The sequence below is a fragment of the Ruditapes philippinarum genome, unplaced genomic scaffold, assembly GCF_026571515.1.
Source record: "Ruditapes philippinarum isolate M1 unplaced genomic scaffold, ASM2657151v2 ctg11737_1_1_1_1, whole genome shotgun sequence".
NCBI lineage: Eukaryota > Metazoa > Mollusca > Bivalvia > Venerida > Veneridae > Ruditapes > Ruditapes philippinarum.
In genome coordinates, this window is record NW_026853522.1 from 22629 (window position 1) to 38480 (window position 15852).

Genomic DNA, 15852 nt, shown 5'->3' on the forward strand with positions numbered 1-15852 from the left:
TAACGCGAACCAAAAGGCGTAATAACGCAAAACAAAAGGCGTTATAACGCTAATTTAATACCATATAAATTCCAAACAGTGGCCTATTAATGTATGGAAGGAAGAACAATGTTGATTTAAATGAATTGATCTAGATGTACGTTTTATTATATGCCCGAAAGAATTTCGGGCATATTATGTTATACCCCCTGGCGTCCGTACGTGCGTCCGTCCGTCTGTATGTCTGTCTGTCCGTCCGTCCGTAAGCAATTTGGTTTCGGGAGCATAACTTAAGTTCCATTTGGCCCACAATATTCAAACTTCATAGGAGGATTGTTATTTGAAGGAGGTAATACTTTATAACCTATAAGTCACCAAGTCATCTTATATTGGCAAATATTAAAGAGTCTTTATTAGTTTATGACAAATAGTTTGCATAATTACTGTGCAAATGGAATGAAAGTTATTGTAAATGTATATTGTATTATTGTATACGAGTTTATATCTTGAGCAATAAATTCAGATCAATATTTGTCTTTCTTTCTCGCGAATTTGATTAGTATAAATATGGTATTAAATTGGCATTATAATGTGTTATTACGCCTTTCGGTTCGCGTTACAACGCCTTTATTCGCGTTACTACGCCTTTTGATTTGCGTTATTACGCCTTTATTCGCGTTATTACGCCTTTTGATTCGCGTTATTACGCCTTTATTTGCGTTATTACGCCTTTTTATTCGCGTAATAACGCCTTTATTCGCTTTATTACGCCTTTTGATTCGCGTTATAACGCGAATAAAGGCGTTACTACGCCCTTTGATTCGCGTTATAACGCCTTTATTCGCGTTATTTCGCCTTTTGATTCGCGTTATAACGCCTTTATTCGCGTTGCTACGCCTTTATTCGCGTTATTACGCCTTTTGATTCGCGTTGCTACGCCTTTATTCGCGTTCTTACGCCTTTTGATTCGCGTAATAATGCCTTTATTCGCGTTATAACGCCTTTGCATTTTTATTTTTTATTTCATTTGACACTATTAGGCTTTCGTATTTGAGTAATTGCCCTTTGTTATGTTTTTTTTCCTGAGTGGAGCATAACTCAAAAATTCCTTGCGATGTCAACATGAAACAGGTGGATAGATATTTTTGAGGGGGAATGTTTCGCACAAGAATGATAATTCTACCCTTTATAATTTTTGAGATATTACCTTTTTTCATTTCTCATACTTTTTGTCCGGAGCTTATCTCAAAAAAGTATTACAGGTATCAACTTGAAACTTCATATGTGGATAGATTTCATTGAGGAGGAGTGCAGCGCACAAGAATGATAACGCTACCGTGCATAATTTTTCAGTTTTTGCCCTTTGTTATTTTTCATGCTTATTTTTTGTCCAGATAGTAACTCATTAAGTATTAACTATATAAGGTATTTACTTGAAACTCAGAATATAAATGAGTGTCCGTCCGTCTGTCATTCCGTTCGTCCGTCCCACATTTTTGTCCGGAGCATATCTCAATAGTATTTGAGGAAACAACTTGAACCTTCATGGGTGGATAGATCATACTGAGGAAGAGTGTAGTACACAAGAATGATAACTCTACCCTGCATAATTTTTCAGTTATTGATCTTTGTTATTTTTCAAATATAATTTTTGCCCAGAGCATAACTCTAAAAGCCTTTGAGATATAAACATGAAACTTCGTAGGTGGATAGATCTCACTCCGGAGGTATGCAGCGCATAAGAGTTAAAACTCTACCCTTCATAATTTTTGATATATTGCCCTTTGTTATTTTTCATACTTATTTTTTCACCTCACCGAAGCATAACTCAAAAGTCTTGAGATGTCAACATGAAAATTCATAGGTGGATTTATGTTATTAAGGAGGAATGCTGTGTGCAAGAATGATAACTCTACCCTTTATAAATTTTGAGTTATTGCCCTTTGCTATTTTTCATACTTTTTGTATGCTCTGGACAAAAATGTGGGACGAAAGGTCGAACGGACGAAGACTATTTCTATATCCCCGCCGCCTATTCGGCGGGGGGGGGGGTAAAAAGGACCATAATTCTGTCAAAATTCTGTATACCTATTATGCTCACAAATACATGTGTGCGAAGTATAAAAGTAAATATCATTAGTGGTTGATGAAATATGTTGCATGCAAAACTTTAAGTAAAGTGTTACACCGAGGCTTGAGTGAGTAGGATAGCCCTATATATCCTCGAATAGTTGAGGTAAAACTATGATGGAATTTGTCCTTGTTGCAAGTCTTATTTAAGAAAGGGTAATAATCAGTAAAGGTCGCACGTCATTGATCTTGGTCAGTGACCTTCAACTGTAACACTGTAGACGTCTGTGAAGTTTTAAGTGGTCTAATCTAGTAATTCATTTACAACATGAAGTTGTACTGAAAACATTAATCTTTTAATTTCCGTAGCATAACAAAAGTAAGAAGTTTATTTCTTTTAAATTTTTTTCACATTCATATACTAAGTACATACAATAAAAAGGGTAAAATGCGGTTGTGAGGGTTTGTTTCCAGTAAAAATCGTAAATAATACATTTTTCTATAAATAAGAATTTCCACTTTTCTTTCATGAATATGCATGAATGAACTTCTTGATATTGTCTTGTACTAATGTATTTCCTAAGTAATAGTTTCATACATATTTTTTTGTTTTTAAACAATTTGAATATGTTCATTTCTTAAAATTAATCTTTATCATTCACTGATGAAAATTAACTATTGGTTTAGAAACTATAAATGTCGTGTTAATATAAATTTAATTTGCACTCATCTTAAATTCAGTCATATTACAAATGATTCCTTTGTATCTTTAACACATTACATGATGAATTTGTATATTTTACTAATCTTGCTTTGCATTTAAAACCGTCAATCAATTTAAATCCCGTTGATTTCAAAAGACGTTTAGCTATTAAGCTATCAGTTAAATAAAGCCTTACAGACTGCAAAGATGTGCATGATTTGCGTAACTAGTTAATCACATAATATAAAGCTGGTAAAATAATGAAAGGATGGCAGTTGTAGGTACTAACATGCATTTATTTCTTGTTATGACCTTTAATTTATTGAAAAAATTTACTAGTAACGTAACTATTTAACCACATAACCATCGTGTTAATTAAGAGGTTTACTAGCTAGATAACCTCTTAATTCACTAGTTAGTTATATGGTTATCTGGTGGCAGAAATATGCCAGCATAGTTTTCACATATTGATAAAGTATACAAAGCTAAGGGAATTAAAGCTCAAACCATGTAGCTATTCATACTACAAGAGTTATCTTTCTGACTTTTGAAAATCGAAAGAGGAAGTAAAAATTGGAAATTTTACGAATCACCCTTGGAAGTGTTTGTTTACCGTCATAAATATAAGACAAAAATTCGTACAATTAAAAGTAAGTTTAATATATATTTGATAATTTTATATATTAATCATGTATACATGTAGACTACAATTTTCGTTCATTTTCCATAAAATTGTAACTGATGTGTAGTCGTAAATTCATATATAAGGTTTAATTGTGACGAAATTAATGACTATTACATAAAAATTAATATTTAACGGTAGAAATCGTTTCACGTTGGAAAAAATATAAATTGGTACATATAGGAAATGAATCTATGAAGCAAGATAAAAATTAATATTTAACGGTAGAAATCGTTTCACGTTGGAAAAAATATAAATTGGTACATATAGGAAATGAATCTATGAAGCAAGTAAAGCAAGTATTTCTCCTAGGTCAGTTTCTTCAGTTTTTAAATATCAATTTTCAGAAATATTCTAATTGGTCCTTGTTCAAAGAAAAGTAATTGATACATATAATGCAATTTTTGTACATTTTTTAATTTTCCAATATGAGATTGTTAGAAATGATATTTGAAATGGTGTAACATTGATTGAATTTATTATTATATATTAAAACCGAAAGAGGAAGTAAAATAATAAAATCTATGGGTATTTTGTATTATCATTCTTCAATGGGGATATTTTTGACGTGTATCTTAAGAAAATACAGATCAAAACAGCAGTGTAATTATACAATCTTTTGTTCTTCCTCTTCTTTTCTTTAAAACCAGACATGTTATATTAAAGATAATTTAAACAGAAAGAATTGAATATTTTTAACAGAAAAACACTGGAATCTTTAACATCTTTCTATTTCATTTAATATCTAGTAACAACATAAATTATTCTATATTATCATAACCCCATTTCTTATGTTTTAACAAGGAAATATATTTATTATGATTACAGAATGTTTCAGTCACCTGAATATTGTAGAACTTTGTCACTGACATTATCTGAGGTATTAGAGGATGTTGGTGTTAATGAGAAAGTGGTGATAAAAAGAAGAAGAGTGTTCATGCTGAAGGACAGTTTATCAACGATCACATACAGATCATGCGGTGAAAACCTTACTATATATCATCTTGGGAGTCGGCCTGAAGGAACCACTACTGAAGGACTTAAATCAGATCTTGACATGGTAATTGTAGACTATGATTATAATGTGATGCAAGACTGGGCTGACTGGAAACAAAATCAGAGAAACCTACTTATGATACAGGATGAGAATGTATCACCAGGATATTGTTGGCTACAATTACTTCGATCTGATGAACCTCTTTTTGAGACAAACATTCCTGATGAACATTACATTAGAGATAGCATTGGGAGAATATTATTAAAAAATTCATTCGTAGAACGTTTTATTGAAGAAAATGTTGAGCGACACGGGCCATCAAATGCGATCTCAAGCAATGGTAATTATTGTGACGTTGACATTGTAATTGCATATCCTTTTAATTCAAGGCTTCAATCAACATCCCATTCTCTAGAAAGAGCTTGTGTTATGAGGTGGTTACCATCTGAAAGTGCCAGATATGCTGCTAGCTGTGATTGTTTTGTTGTTGCGGCCAGTAGCAAGATTGCTACTTATTCGGAATTAGAGTGGAGAATATCTACTTCTGTAGCAGAGAGATGTTTGATGTTTCATCTTAATATTACGCAATTACAATGCTATGTTTTTATAAAAATAATTTTGAAATCATTCCTGAATGCACAAAATGTGTGTGCTCTTTCAAGTTTTATGTGTAAAACCGTTTTATTACATTGCATAGAACAAACAGAACAAAGCATATGGAAAAAGGATAATCTTTTAACATGTTTATCTTACTGCTTGCTTGAACTTCGTAGCTGTGTTCAAAATGAAAATTGCCCGCATTTCATTATTTCTGATAACAACTTAATGGCTGGACAATTTACAGCTGAAGAGAAGCGACACGTTTTACAGAAATTATGTGACATAATACAGAGCGATGGTAGATGTTTTCTACGAATAAGCATTGATAATATTAGCCAGAGACTACATGTCAAGCTTAGTTCATTTGTTCATCTTGCGTATAATATTCGAAAATCTTTGGAGATACACGAAGAATGTTCGTCTACACTTTTCATCAATCTAATGGTCGAGATAAGCAGACTGATATTACTTATAATCAAATATTTGTCAAATGACCATATTAGTAATCTCAAACAAACTATCTTAAAGCTAAGTCACTTCGGTATACGTGGAAATAGACTAGAACGGATTGCAAGTCGTTCTCTGGCAACTTTTCTTAGTTCCACACTAGGTCTTATAATGGCATCAAAAAGAATCAGAGAGAATTATCCAGTTCCTTATGAAGCATTGAAGTGGCTTACATTCGGTTTGAACTCAGATGTTACATCTGGCAGATTAAAACTAGCTTCAATGTTCTACTGTGTAGGTGATATGGATAGAGCAGAGTTCATTCTGAGACAAACTGAAAGTCGATATAATTCTACTGTTGTTGAACATGTATGTGGCTGCTGGGCTCATCCACTGTCAAGTTTTTCTGTTGAATTTAAAAGGAAATGCAGTGAACTAAGTGAAAATAACATCAATAGTATAACATCATGTTGTGTCACATTCATGCAGGCAGAAGCAAATTGTGTGCCTCGAGAATTGCGGTATGAAATGATGAGATCTACAAGAGATGATATTCCACATAGAAGGATACATGAAAGGCAATGGATGGACTATGCTGTTGCTGATTCCCTCCCTTATCTCTACTATTTACAATACAAGACATACAGTCACCTACAAAGACATCAGGATCAACAACGGGCGCTTAGTAACCTTGCGAAGGTTATCGTTACAGGAAGAAACTTTGGTCACAGGGAGACAGCTCTCATTCTTCTCGGTCAATGTATGGAAAAAGAGAACAAACCATGGGAAGCATTACTGTGCTATATGTTTTCCCTTCAACAAAGAAAAAGAAACAATGCGGCAAAGTTTCATATTTGTAATTTACTTAGAAAGTATGCGTCGAATATGTAGACGTTGAAAGTTCCATGAAAGGGTTTGAGTTAGACGTATGAAAATATGTTAACTTGCGCATTTGTTGTTTCTTGTTAGGTTCCTACAAAATTCCTGTAAGTTTGCAGTTATATTTCAGCATTCTTAACAAACAAACAAACAAAGTTGAACTGTGATCATATCATCATGATAGGAATTATATTTGTTAAGTACATTAAAATATGATATAATTCATTCAAGAATAAAATCATTGATGAAAATACAATTTATTTATTATGTGACCGCTTTTTTTATTTCAAGTATATTGTTGGCTGTTATGTCATACAGGTAGAATTGGGAACCCAGGTGGAGCCACATTTATCATATTTTAGTTATCTGTATAGCTTCCTTACATGAACAATTGGACGTCCCTGGCAGAATTTGAACCAACAACGTTGAAAGCCTATAGCTAATGTCAAATAGCTTAGCCATTCGGCCCTTGAAATTATAAAAATAGAACTATATACTAGTAGTTCAGCGAAAATCAAATCGACAGCTAGCTCCGAACAATCGACCAATGACATCTATTAAATCGGACAATGTCTGTCATCTGATAGTTTTTCTAGTTAACCTCAGACAACAAGTTAACCTCGGGAATAATTGCGGACAATAAGCCTAGTCCTTTGCAGAAAACATTTAGTCGAATGTTAAATATTATATGTATTCGTGTCCGCATTGCTTAAGCGTTCTGATACAATAATGTAATGATTAATATTATTATCAACATTGTTGGGCGTGGCTTAATAATTAAAGTCACTTGTCCATCATCGCTATGTTTCAATCCTGCCAGAGATATTGATGTGAGGAAGCTATGAGCCATCTAGCTAACAGAGTGAAGGTGATTCAAGTGATGGAGCCCGCTAGTGCCAGAAATAATGCACGTAAAACACCATCACTAAGACTGGCATGACGTGATGTTGCCATGTCAGGGTCAATGGAAATAATAATAAACACAATACATGTGGTTCGTGGGATAAATTTTTTATTAATTTTTATGAAAAGTAGAAAATTCAGAAACGCGAAATAGGCAATAAAATCTGAACTCAATTAAGTATAAAATTGTTTCAATACTCGTATGTAGACATATTTAGGTGTCCTGAAATTTAAAATTTGTCCGACAAATCATGAATCGCAAGTTCTCAAAGTATCGATATTTGTATTCTACCCCTGGGCATTTTTAGATATTAAACACTCTTAAAGTGAAACTATACTCATTTTTGTCATTATTAAATAAAGCTGAATAGACTATATATTTTAAAGATTGACTGTGATACTGGTGATGACCAACAGTTGATTTGACTTATTTAAGATAAAATATAAATCTGCCAAAAGTATAATAATAATAATAATAATCTCTTGAAATTTTACAGAACTTTCCTTAGGTCACATTATTTATTGTTCATGCAAAGTAAAACATAAAATTGAAAGCAGTATTGCAAAACGTAAACATATTTTGACTTCACCATTTCACTCAAAATCCTTGTCAGAATTATGGGTCTTGGAAAGTTTCAAATGAGTATCATCAGAGGTCTTCCTGCAAAACATTAATCCTGAATTTTTCAAGTTAAAAAATGACCATAATTCTGTCAAACTTATGTATACATATTATGCTCTCACATACATGTATACATAAATGTTTGAGTGAGTATGATGAACCTATTTGTCTTCGAATAGTTGAGGTAAAACAATGGGGGAATTTGAGCCGGTTGCAAAACTCTTATTTCAGACAGGATAATAATATGTAAAAATCACACTTAAGTCATTGATCTGGTCAGTGACCTTCAACTGTATCACTGTAGACTCTGTAAAGTTTTAAGTGTTCTAATCTTGTCATAACATAAATCTTTAATTTCAGTAGCATAACACAAGTAAGAAGTTTGTTTTCTTTTTTTTTCGAAATCATATAAGAAGTACATACAATAAAAAGGGTAAAATGTATTTAAACATAATAAAAAAAAACTGTGATATGGTTTTTTACCAGTAAAAAAAATGTAAAAACATGTATCTTTAAATGTTTCTTCATGAATTTGCATGACTGAAATTATTGATATTGTCTTGTACTAATGTATTTCCTTAGTAACAGTTTCATACATACTTTTTGTTTTTAAACAATTCTAATTCATGTTTGTATGTTCATTTCTTTAAATAAATCTTCATCATTCACTGATAAAAAATGACTATTGGTTTAGAAACTATTAATGCTGTGTAAATCTTATATCATCTTAAATTCAGTCATCTTAAAAATGATTCCTTTTTATCTTTAACACATTACATTGCTGTAATTTCTATATATGACTTATCTTGCTTTGTATTTAAAAACCGTCAAACAATATAATATCCCGTTGATTTCAATACAAAAATATACACAACAAAAGATGCTAAGCTAATTAAGCTATCAGTAAAAATAAACAAAGCCTGGCCAGACTGCAAATATGTTCATGCTTTGCTTTGTACTAGTGGCGTAGACTTATCACTTCAGTTCACAGCTGGTACAATAGTCAATTCAAAAACCAGCATTTTTGTCATTTTTGGTTTAATTCACTATTTATCAATTTACTTTGATATGAGTACAATATTTATATCAAAAATGGTTCAATGTTTTTCCTCTCTACACTTTAATGTATATATTTTTGCTTTTCTTTCAGAGACAGGCTTTCAAACAGATAATTAAAATGATGAAAAATAAATATATGTTACACTGATATCATATTTCAAATTATATTGAAAATGCATAAGATCCTGTAAAAGTTCATGAATAATCAAACTTTAACAAAGGAAACAATGCACTTCCATTTTACATTTTTTATCACCAAACTTTATGTTGTGAAACCCTAAGCATTATTTTCTGTATATTCAACCACTGAATATAATAACAATCATTTTTACAGCATCAAGATGTTACCAACATAAATACCCTTATTAGAAAAGCTATCACACTTTCCTCCCTCCTTTTACCTTCTGGAGACGTTTGCATATTTTATTCGCACTGGACTGTCTCAATTTCAATCTCATCCACATTTCTTCACAACATCAACACTTCTCAAGTTTCAGCTTGAGTAAACAGTTATTTAATGTTTGACTCAAACCAGAAGTCCAAAGCTTCATTAATTAATTGTGTTGTCAAATTTGATATAATTTCAAGTTAAAGTTTCATCACTTCATGGTCAAACTTGCATCCTCCACAAATGTTTAATACATTTCAAAGTCAAGAAAAATTTTCATATATGTATCTTTTTAAGCTTCGTGTACTATCTATATTTAATTTTAAGCAAATAACTTAAACATGACTTCAAGTAAAATTTAAAGTTACTGTCCTGTATGCTAAACTTAACATAGATTATACATCGAATAAAAAACTCTTTCTTTTTGAAATCGTGATTATTCATCAAGATAACGCAATGGTACGGTGGTGAAAGCACGATGGTACGATGGTGAAAACGCAATGGTACGATAGTGAGAGCTCGATGGTACGATAGTGAAAGTGCGATATCACGATGGTGAAAGTGCGATATCACGATGGTGAAAACGCGATGGTGAAAACGCGATGGCACGAGGGTAAAAACGCGATGCTACGATGGTGAAAATACGTTGACGCGATGGTACGATGGTGAAAACGCGATGGTTCGATGGTACAAATGTTTTTGTAAAGATTATCACTGTAAATCACGGGTGGCCTACCAATTGACTTTTGTACAGATTATCATTGTGACTCACAAAATTGGATTTTTTGCTGTGGTTTCATTTACAGTCAAAACTAGGTGAATGAAATATTGTAACGTGACAAAGACCACGACTATTTCCCTTCCTTTAAACCCAAATTTAATACAATGTCATAAAAAATTTTTCAATTTTTTAAAGCTTAAAAACTTTTTAATTTATTAAAAACCAAAAATAAAAGTAAATTTAAATTTTTAAAATTTATTAATTTTTATATCCTTTCCGATTTAGGGAACTCAACTAATAACTAACTATAAAACCCGGGAGGCACCCCTTTGTTTAAATTTAAAATTTTTTTTTTTCAGAATTTATCCCCTATTTTTTTTTAAATTTGAAATGGCAATCGAGGTTTTTCAAAATTTTAAATTTACCGGAAAACAAGTTTAAACAAACAGCCCAAAGGGGTGAAAAAAATGTCCCAAAAGAAAAAGTCGACAGGAAAAAAAAACAGAATTTTGTTTTTTCTTCATATTGCGTCATCTTGAACAAATATTGAAGTAAACCGTAAAACCCCCCGTTAAAAAGAGGATTAACAAATGGGATAAAAAAAAGGAATTAATAATTATTTTTTATTCATGATCATCATTTAATAATTAACACGTTAGCAAATGCACTGCTGATTTAAAAAGCTCACTTCTATTATTACTTTGTAATAGTGCAATACATTAATATACTCTGGTTTACAAAATACGATAGTTTAATGTTAACGCCGCATATACCATGGACATATAGAATAAAAATAAAATTCATTTTCTAAGTCTTCTGCTGAACAAGATTGACAAATCAAATAATTTCTTTGTATTTTGTTTCGAGTTAATATCTCAGTCTTTGTCTTCATCCTAATCATAAGTCGCCTGACGGAGAGACTTATCGCCGTTATGAGTTAGAGAAGCTAAGATTGTTATTTTCAACCCTTCCACTTTATTCAAGGTGATACTTGTTAACAACATAAGCAACGCAATAAAGTACAAATGGGCTGTCCGTCATTGTGTGGCTATCCCGCCTCATTAGACTGATGAATTCAATATTTAATATTCACGAAAAAATAAGACTAAAGATGCCATAATTATGGTCTTTTATAACATTATATGATATGATATGATATAATATAAAATAATGTTATATGATTTGATATGATATGATATAATATGATATCATTTTATTTATTATATGATCTAAAAATAGCTGCAATCTCATTGGTTCAAACATTATGTTTATATATTAAATATATACATTTTGTGAGAGAAGGGTACTAAATGGTTTTATTTCAAAATCAATAAAATAAGTGTTATTCATTTAAGACATATATATTCAGAATGAATTACATCTCGAAATTTATTATTGAATACTTGACGATGTCTCAACGATAAAGATTTTTATTTTCTCGTCCAACAGTCCTTTTGTAAAATACATCGAAATTCTTTCTTTCAACTTGTAATGTAAGTTATGATGAAAAAAATAAAATTATTCTTCAGTTGATGAAAACATATTTGCTGTTGTTGTTCTTTAAATATTTTTTACAACTTCATCATTGGCACTATCACTTAATTTACCGATGGTCGGTGAAAAGAAATGCAGAGACAATCATATCTTTTCACAACTGTCTTCAGCAATTTTTTCACAAGTTTAATTACTCTTTTTATCAAAATAAAAGATGTTTTCTATGGTGGCATATAGCCATATAACTAACTAGTTAATTAAGAGGTTAACTAGTTACGTAACTAGTTAACCTCTTAATTAACTAGTTATTTATATGGTTAACTAGTTACGTAACTAGTTATTTTTTTCAATAAATATAAGATCATAACGGGAAATAAATGCATGTTAGTGCCTACAACTGCCATCCTTTTATTATTATACCAGCTTAATACTAACTGATTAACTAGTTACGTAACTAGTTAACCACATAATTATCTAGTTAATTTAGAGGTTAACTAGTTATATGGTTATCTGGTGGCAGAAATATGCCACCATAGTTTTCACATATTGATAAAGTATACATAGCTAAGGGAATTAAAGCCCAAACCATGTAGCTATTCATACTACAAGAGTTATCTTTCTGACCTTTGAAAATCGAAAGAGGAAGTAAAAATTGGAAATTTTACGAACCACCCTTGGAAGTGTTTGTTTACCGGTCATAAATATAAGACAAAAATTCGTACAATTAAAAGTAAGTTTAATATATATTTGATAATTTATATTTAATAATCATGTATACATGTAGACTACAAGTTCTGTTTATTTTCCATAAAATTGTAGCTGAAGTTTTGTCGTTATTTCATTTAAGCTTTAATTGTGACGTAATTAATGACTATTACATTAAGATTAATGATAACGATAGAAATCGTTTCACGTTGAAAAAATTGCAAAATGGTATATATAGGGAATAAATCTATAAAGCAAGTAAAGCAAGTATTTCTCCTGGGTCAGTTTCTACAGTTTTAAATATCAATTTTCAGAATTATTCTAATTGGTACTTGTTTATTGTTCAAAGAAAAGTTATGGATGCATAATGCGATTTTTGTACATTTTTAATATTCCAATATGACATTGTTAGAAATGACATTTTAGATGGTGTAATATTAATTGAATTTATTTTTATCTATTCAAAATCGAAAGAGGAAGTAAACAAATAAAAACTATGGTATTTTTGTATTATCATTCTTCAATTATGTATTTTTGACATGTATAATGTATTAGGAAAATACAGGTTATTTTATCAATGAAATAATGCAATCTTTTGTTCTTTCCAACCAGACTTGTTATATTAAAGATAATTTAAACAAAAAGCATCGAACATTTTTAACAGAGAAACACTGGAAACTTTAATATCTTTATATCTCGTTTAATATGAAGTAACAAAAAATTATTCTATATTATCATAACCTCATTCCTTATGCTTTGACAAAGAAATATATTTTTATCATTACAGAATGTTTCAGTCACCTGAATATTGTAAAACTTTGTCACTGAAGTTATCTGAGGTATTAGAGGATGTTGGTGTTAATGAGGAAATGGTGATGAAAAGAAGAAGAATGTTCATGCTGAGGGAGAGTTTAGGAACGATTACATACAGATCAATTGGTAAAAAGAGAACTTTGTATCATCTTGGGAGTCAGATTGAAGGTACCACTACTATAGGACTTCGCTCAGATCAAGACACGGTAATTGTAGATTATGGCTATAATGTCATACAAGACTGGGCAGAGTGGAAACAAAGTAAGAGAAATCTTCTTATGATACAGGATGAGAATGTTACACCAGGATATTGTTTTCTACAACTACTTCGATCTGATGAACCTTTTTTTGAGACAAACATTCCTAATGAACATTACATAAGAGATAGCATAGGGAGAATCTTATTAAGAAATACATTCCTAACAAGCTTTAAGCAAGAAAATACTGAGCGACATGGGCCATCAAATGCTGTCTCCGGGGTAAATGGATACCGCGACATTGACGTTGTATTTGCTTTCCCTTTTAATTCACAACTTCGATCAGTATCACATTTCCTAGAAAGACCCGGTGTTAAGAGGTGGTTATCATCTGAAAGTGTCAGATATGCTGCTAGTTGTGATTGTTCTGTTGTTGGTACTAGTAGCAAGATTGCTTCTTATCCAGATTTCGAGTGGAGAATATCTACTTCTTTAGCAGAGAGATGTTTGATGTTCAATCTAAATATTACGCAATTACAATGCTATGTTTTAATGAAAATAATTTTGAAAACTTTTCTGAATCCCCAAAAGCTGAGTAATCTGTCTAGTTTTATGTGTAAAACCGTTTTATTACATTGCATAGAAAATACAGAACAAAAAATATGGAAAAGGGACAATCTTTTTACATGTTTATCGTACTGCTTGCTTGAACTTCATAGCTATGTTCAAAATGAAAATTGCCCGCATTACATTATTTCTGATAACAATTTAATGGCCGGACAATTTACAGCTGAAGAGAAGCAAGACGTTTTAAAGAAATTATGTGACATAATACAGAGCGATGGTGGATTTTTACTGCGAATAAGCATGGATAATATTAGCCAGAGACTACAGGTCAAGCTAAGTACATTTGTTCATATTGCATATAATATTCCAACCTCACTTGAGATACACGAAGAATGTTTGTCTGATCTTTTCCTCTGTCTAATGACGGAGATTAGCGGAGGAATAATAACGCTAATTTATAACTTGTCAAATGATCATCAATGTAATCTTAAGCATATTATCTTAAAGCTTACATACTACAGTACACGCGGAAATAGAGTGGAACAGTTTGTAAGTCGTTGTCTGGTACCATTTTTATATTCAACACTAGGTCTTATAATGGCGTCATCAAGTATTGAACAGAATAATACAGTTAAATATGAAGCACTTAAGTGGCTTACATTGGGTTTGAACTCAGATGTCACATCTGGCAGATTAAAACTAGCTTCAATGTTCTACTCTTTAGGTGATATGGATAGAGCAGAGTTCATTCTGAGACAAACTGAAAGTCGATATAACTCTACTGTTGTTGAACCTGTATGTGGCTGCTGGCCTCATCCAATGACAAGTTGCTCTGCTGAATTTAAGAGGAAATGCAATGACTTAAGTGAAAATTGCATCAGTAGTATCGCATCATGTTGTGTAAAATTCATGCAGAAAGAAGTATATTGTGTGCCTCGAGAATTGCGGTATGAAATGATGAGATCTACTCAAGATGATATGCCATATAGAAGTGTGCATGAAAATTTTTGGATGGACTTTGCTGTTGTTGATTCCCTCCCTTATCTCTACTTTTTACAATACAAGACATATGGTTATCTACAAAGACATCAGAATCAACAACTGGCACTAAGTAACCTTGTGGAGGTTATCTTTACAGGAAGAAACTTTGGTCACAGGGAGACAGCGTTCAACCTTCTTGGCCAATGTATGGAACAAGAGGACAAACCAAGGGAAGCATTACAGTGTTATATGATCTCCCTTCAACACAGAGAAAGAAATAATGCGGCAAAGTTTCATATTTGTAATTTAGTAAGAAAGTATGCTTCAAACAGGTAGACGTTCAAAGTTCCCTCAACAGGTTAAATGACAAAGTTTGAGTTGAACATTAGAAACTGTTGAATTGTGTATTTTACAAAATGTTGTCTATTAAGTTTGACACAAACTTTTAGTAAATTTGCAGTTATATTTTCGTATTATATAATGCCGTTTTAACAAACAAACAAACAAAAGTTGTATTGCGATCATATCATCATGATTAGCATCACGTTATCTAAGTTACGTGTAAATACATGTATGATGTAATTTATCCAAGGATAAAATCATTGATTGATTAAAATACTAATTATTAACAATGTGTCCGCTGTTTTTGATTGAAGCTTATTGTTGGCTTTTATGTCATACTGATGCTGTAAAAACTAAATAGAGACTTTCTAGCTTCCGTGGTGGAAAAAGCCATCGAATGCCTTTCCTTGCATTTTATCAGGTACAATTGGGAACCCAGGTGGAGCCAAATATCTTACGTTAGCTATCTGAATAGCTTCCTTACGTAAAGAATTGAATGTCCTTAGCAGGATTCGAACCAACAACGGTGATAGCCAGCAATTAATGTCAAAAAACTTAGCCACACGGCCCAGAAATAATAAAAATAGAACTATATACTTCAGCGAAAATCAAATCGACCGCTAGCTCCGAACAATCGACCGAGTACATCTATTAAATCGGACTTCTGTCATCTGATTATTTTTCTCTAGTTAACATCGGACAA

General features: G+C 31.7%; 1 protein-coding gene across 1 annotated transcript; it reads left to right on the forward strand.

Annotated features, from left to right (window-relative positions):
- The first annotated feature begins 3277 nt into the window (after positions 1-3277).
- LOC132737110 (uncharacterized) lies at positions 3278-15143 on the forward strand. The gene is made up of 2 exons (XM_060724346.1): positions 3278-3402; positions 13037-15143. The coding sequence occupies exon 2, from the start codon at positions 13038-13040 to the stop codon at positions 15141-15143; it is 2106 nt and encodes a 701-aa protein (XP_060580329.1). The 5' UTR covers positions 3278-3402; position 13037.
- The last annotated feature ends 709 nt before the right edge of the window (positions 15144-15852 follow it).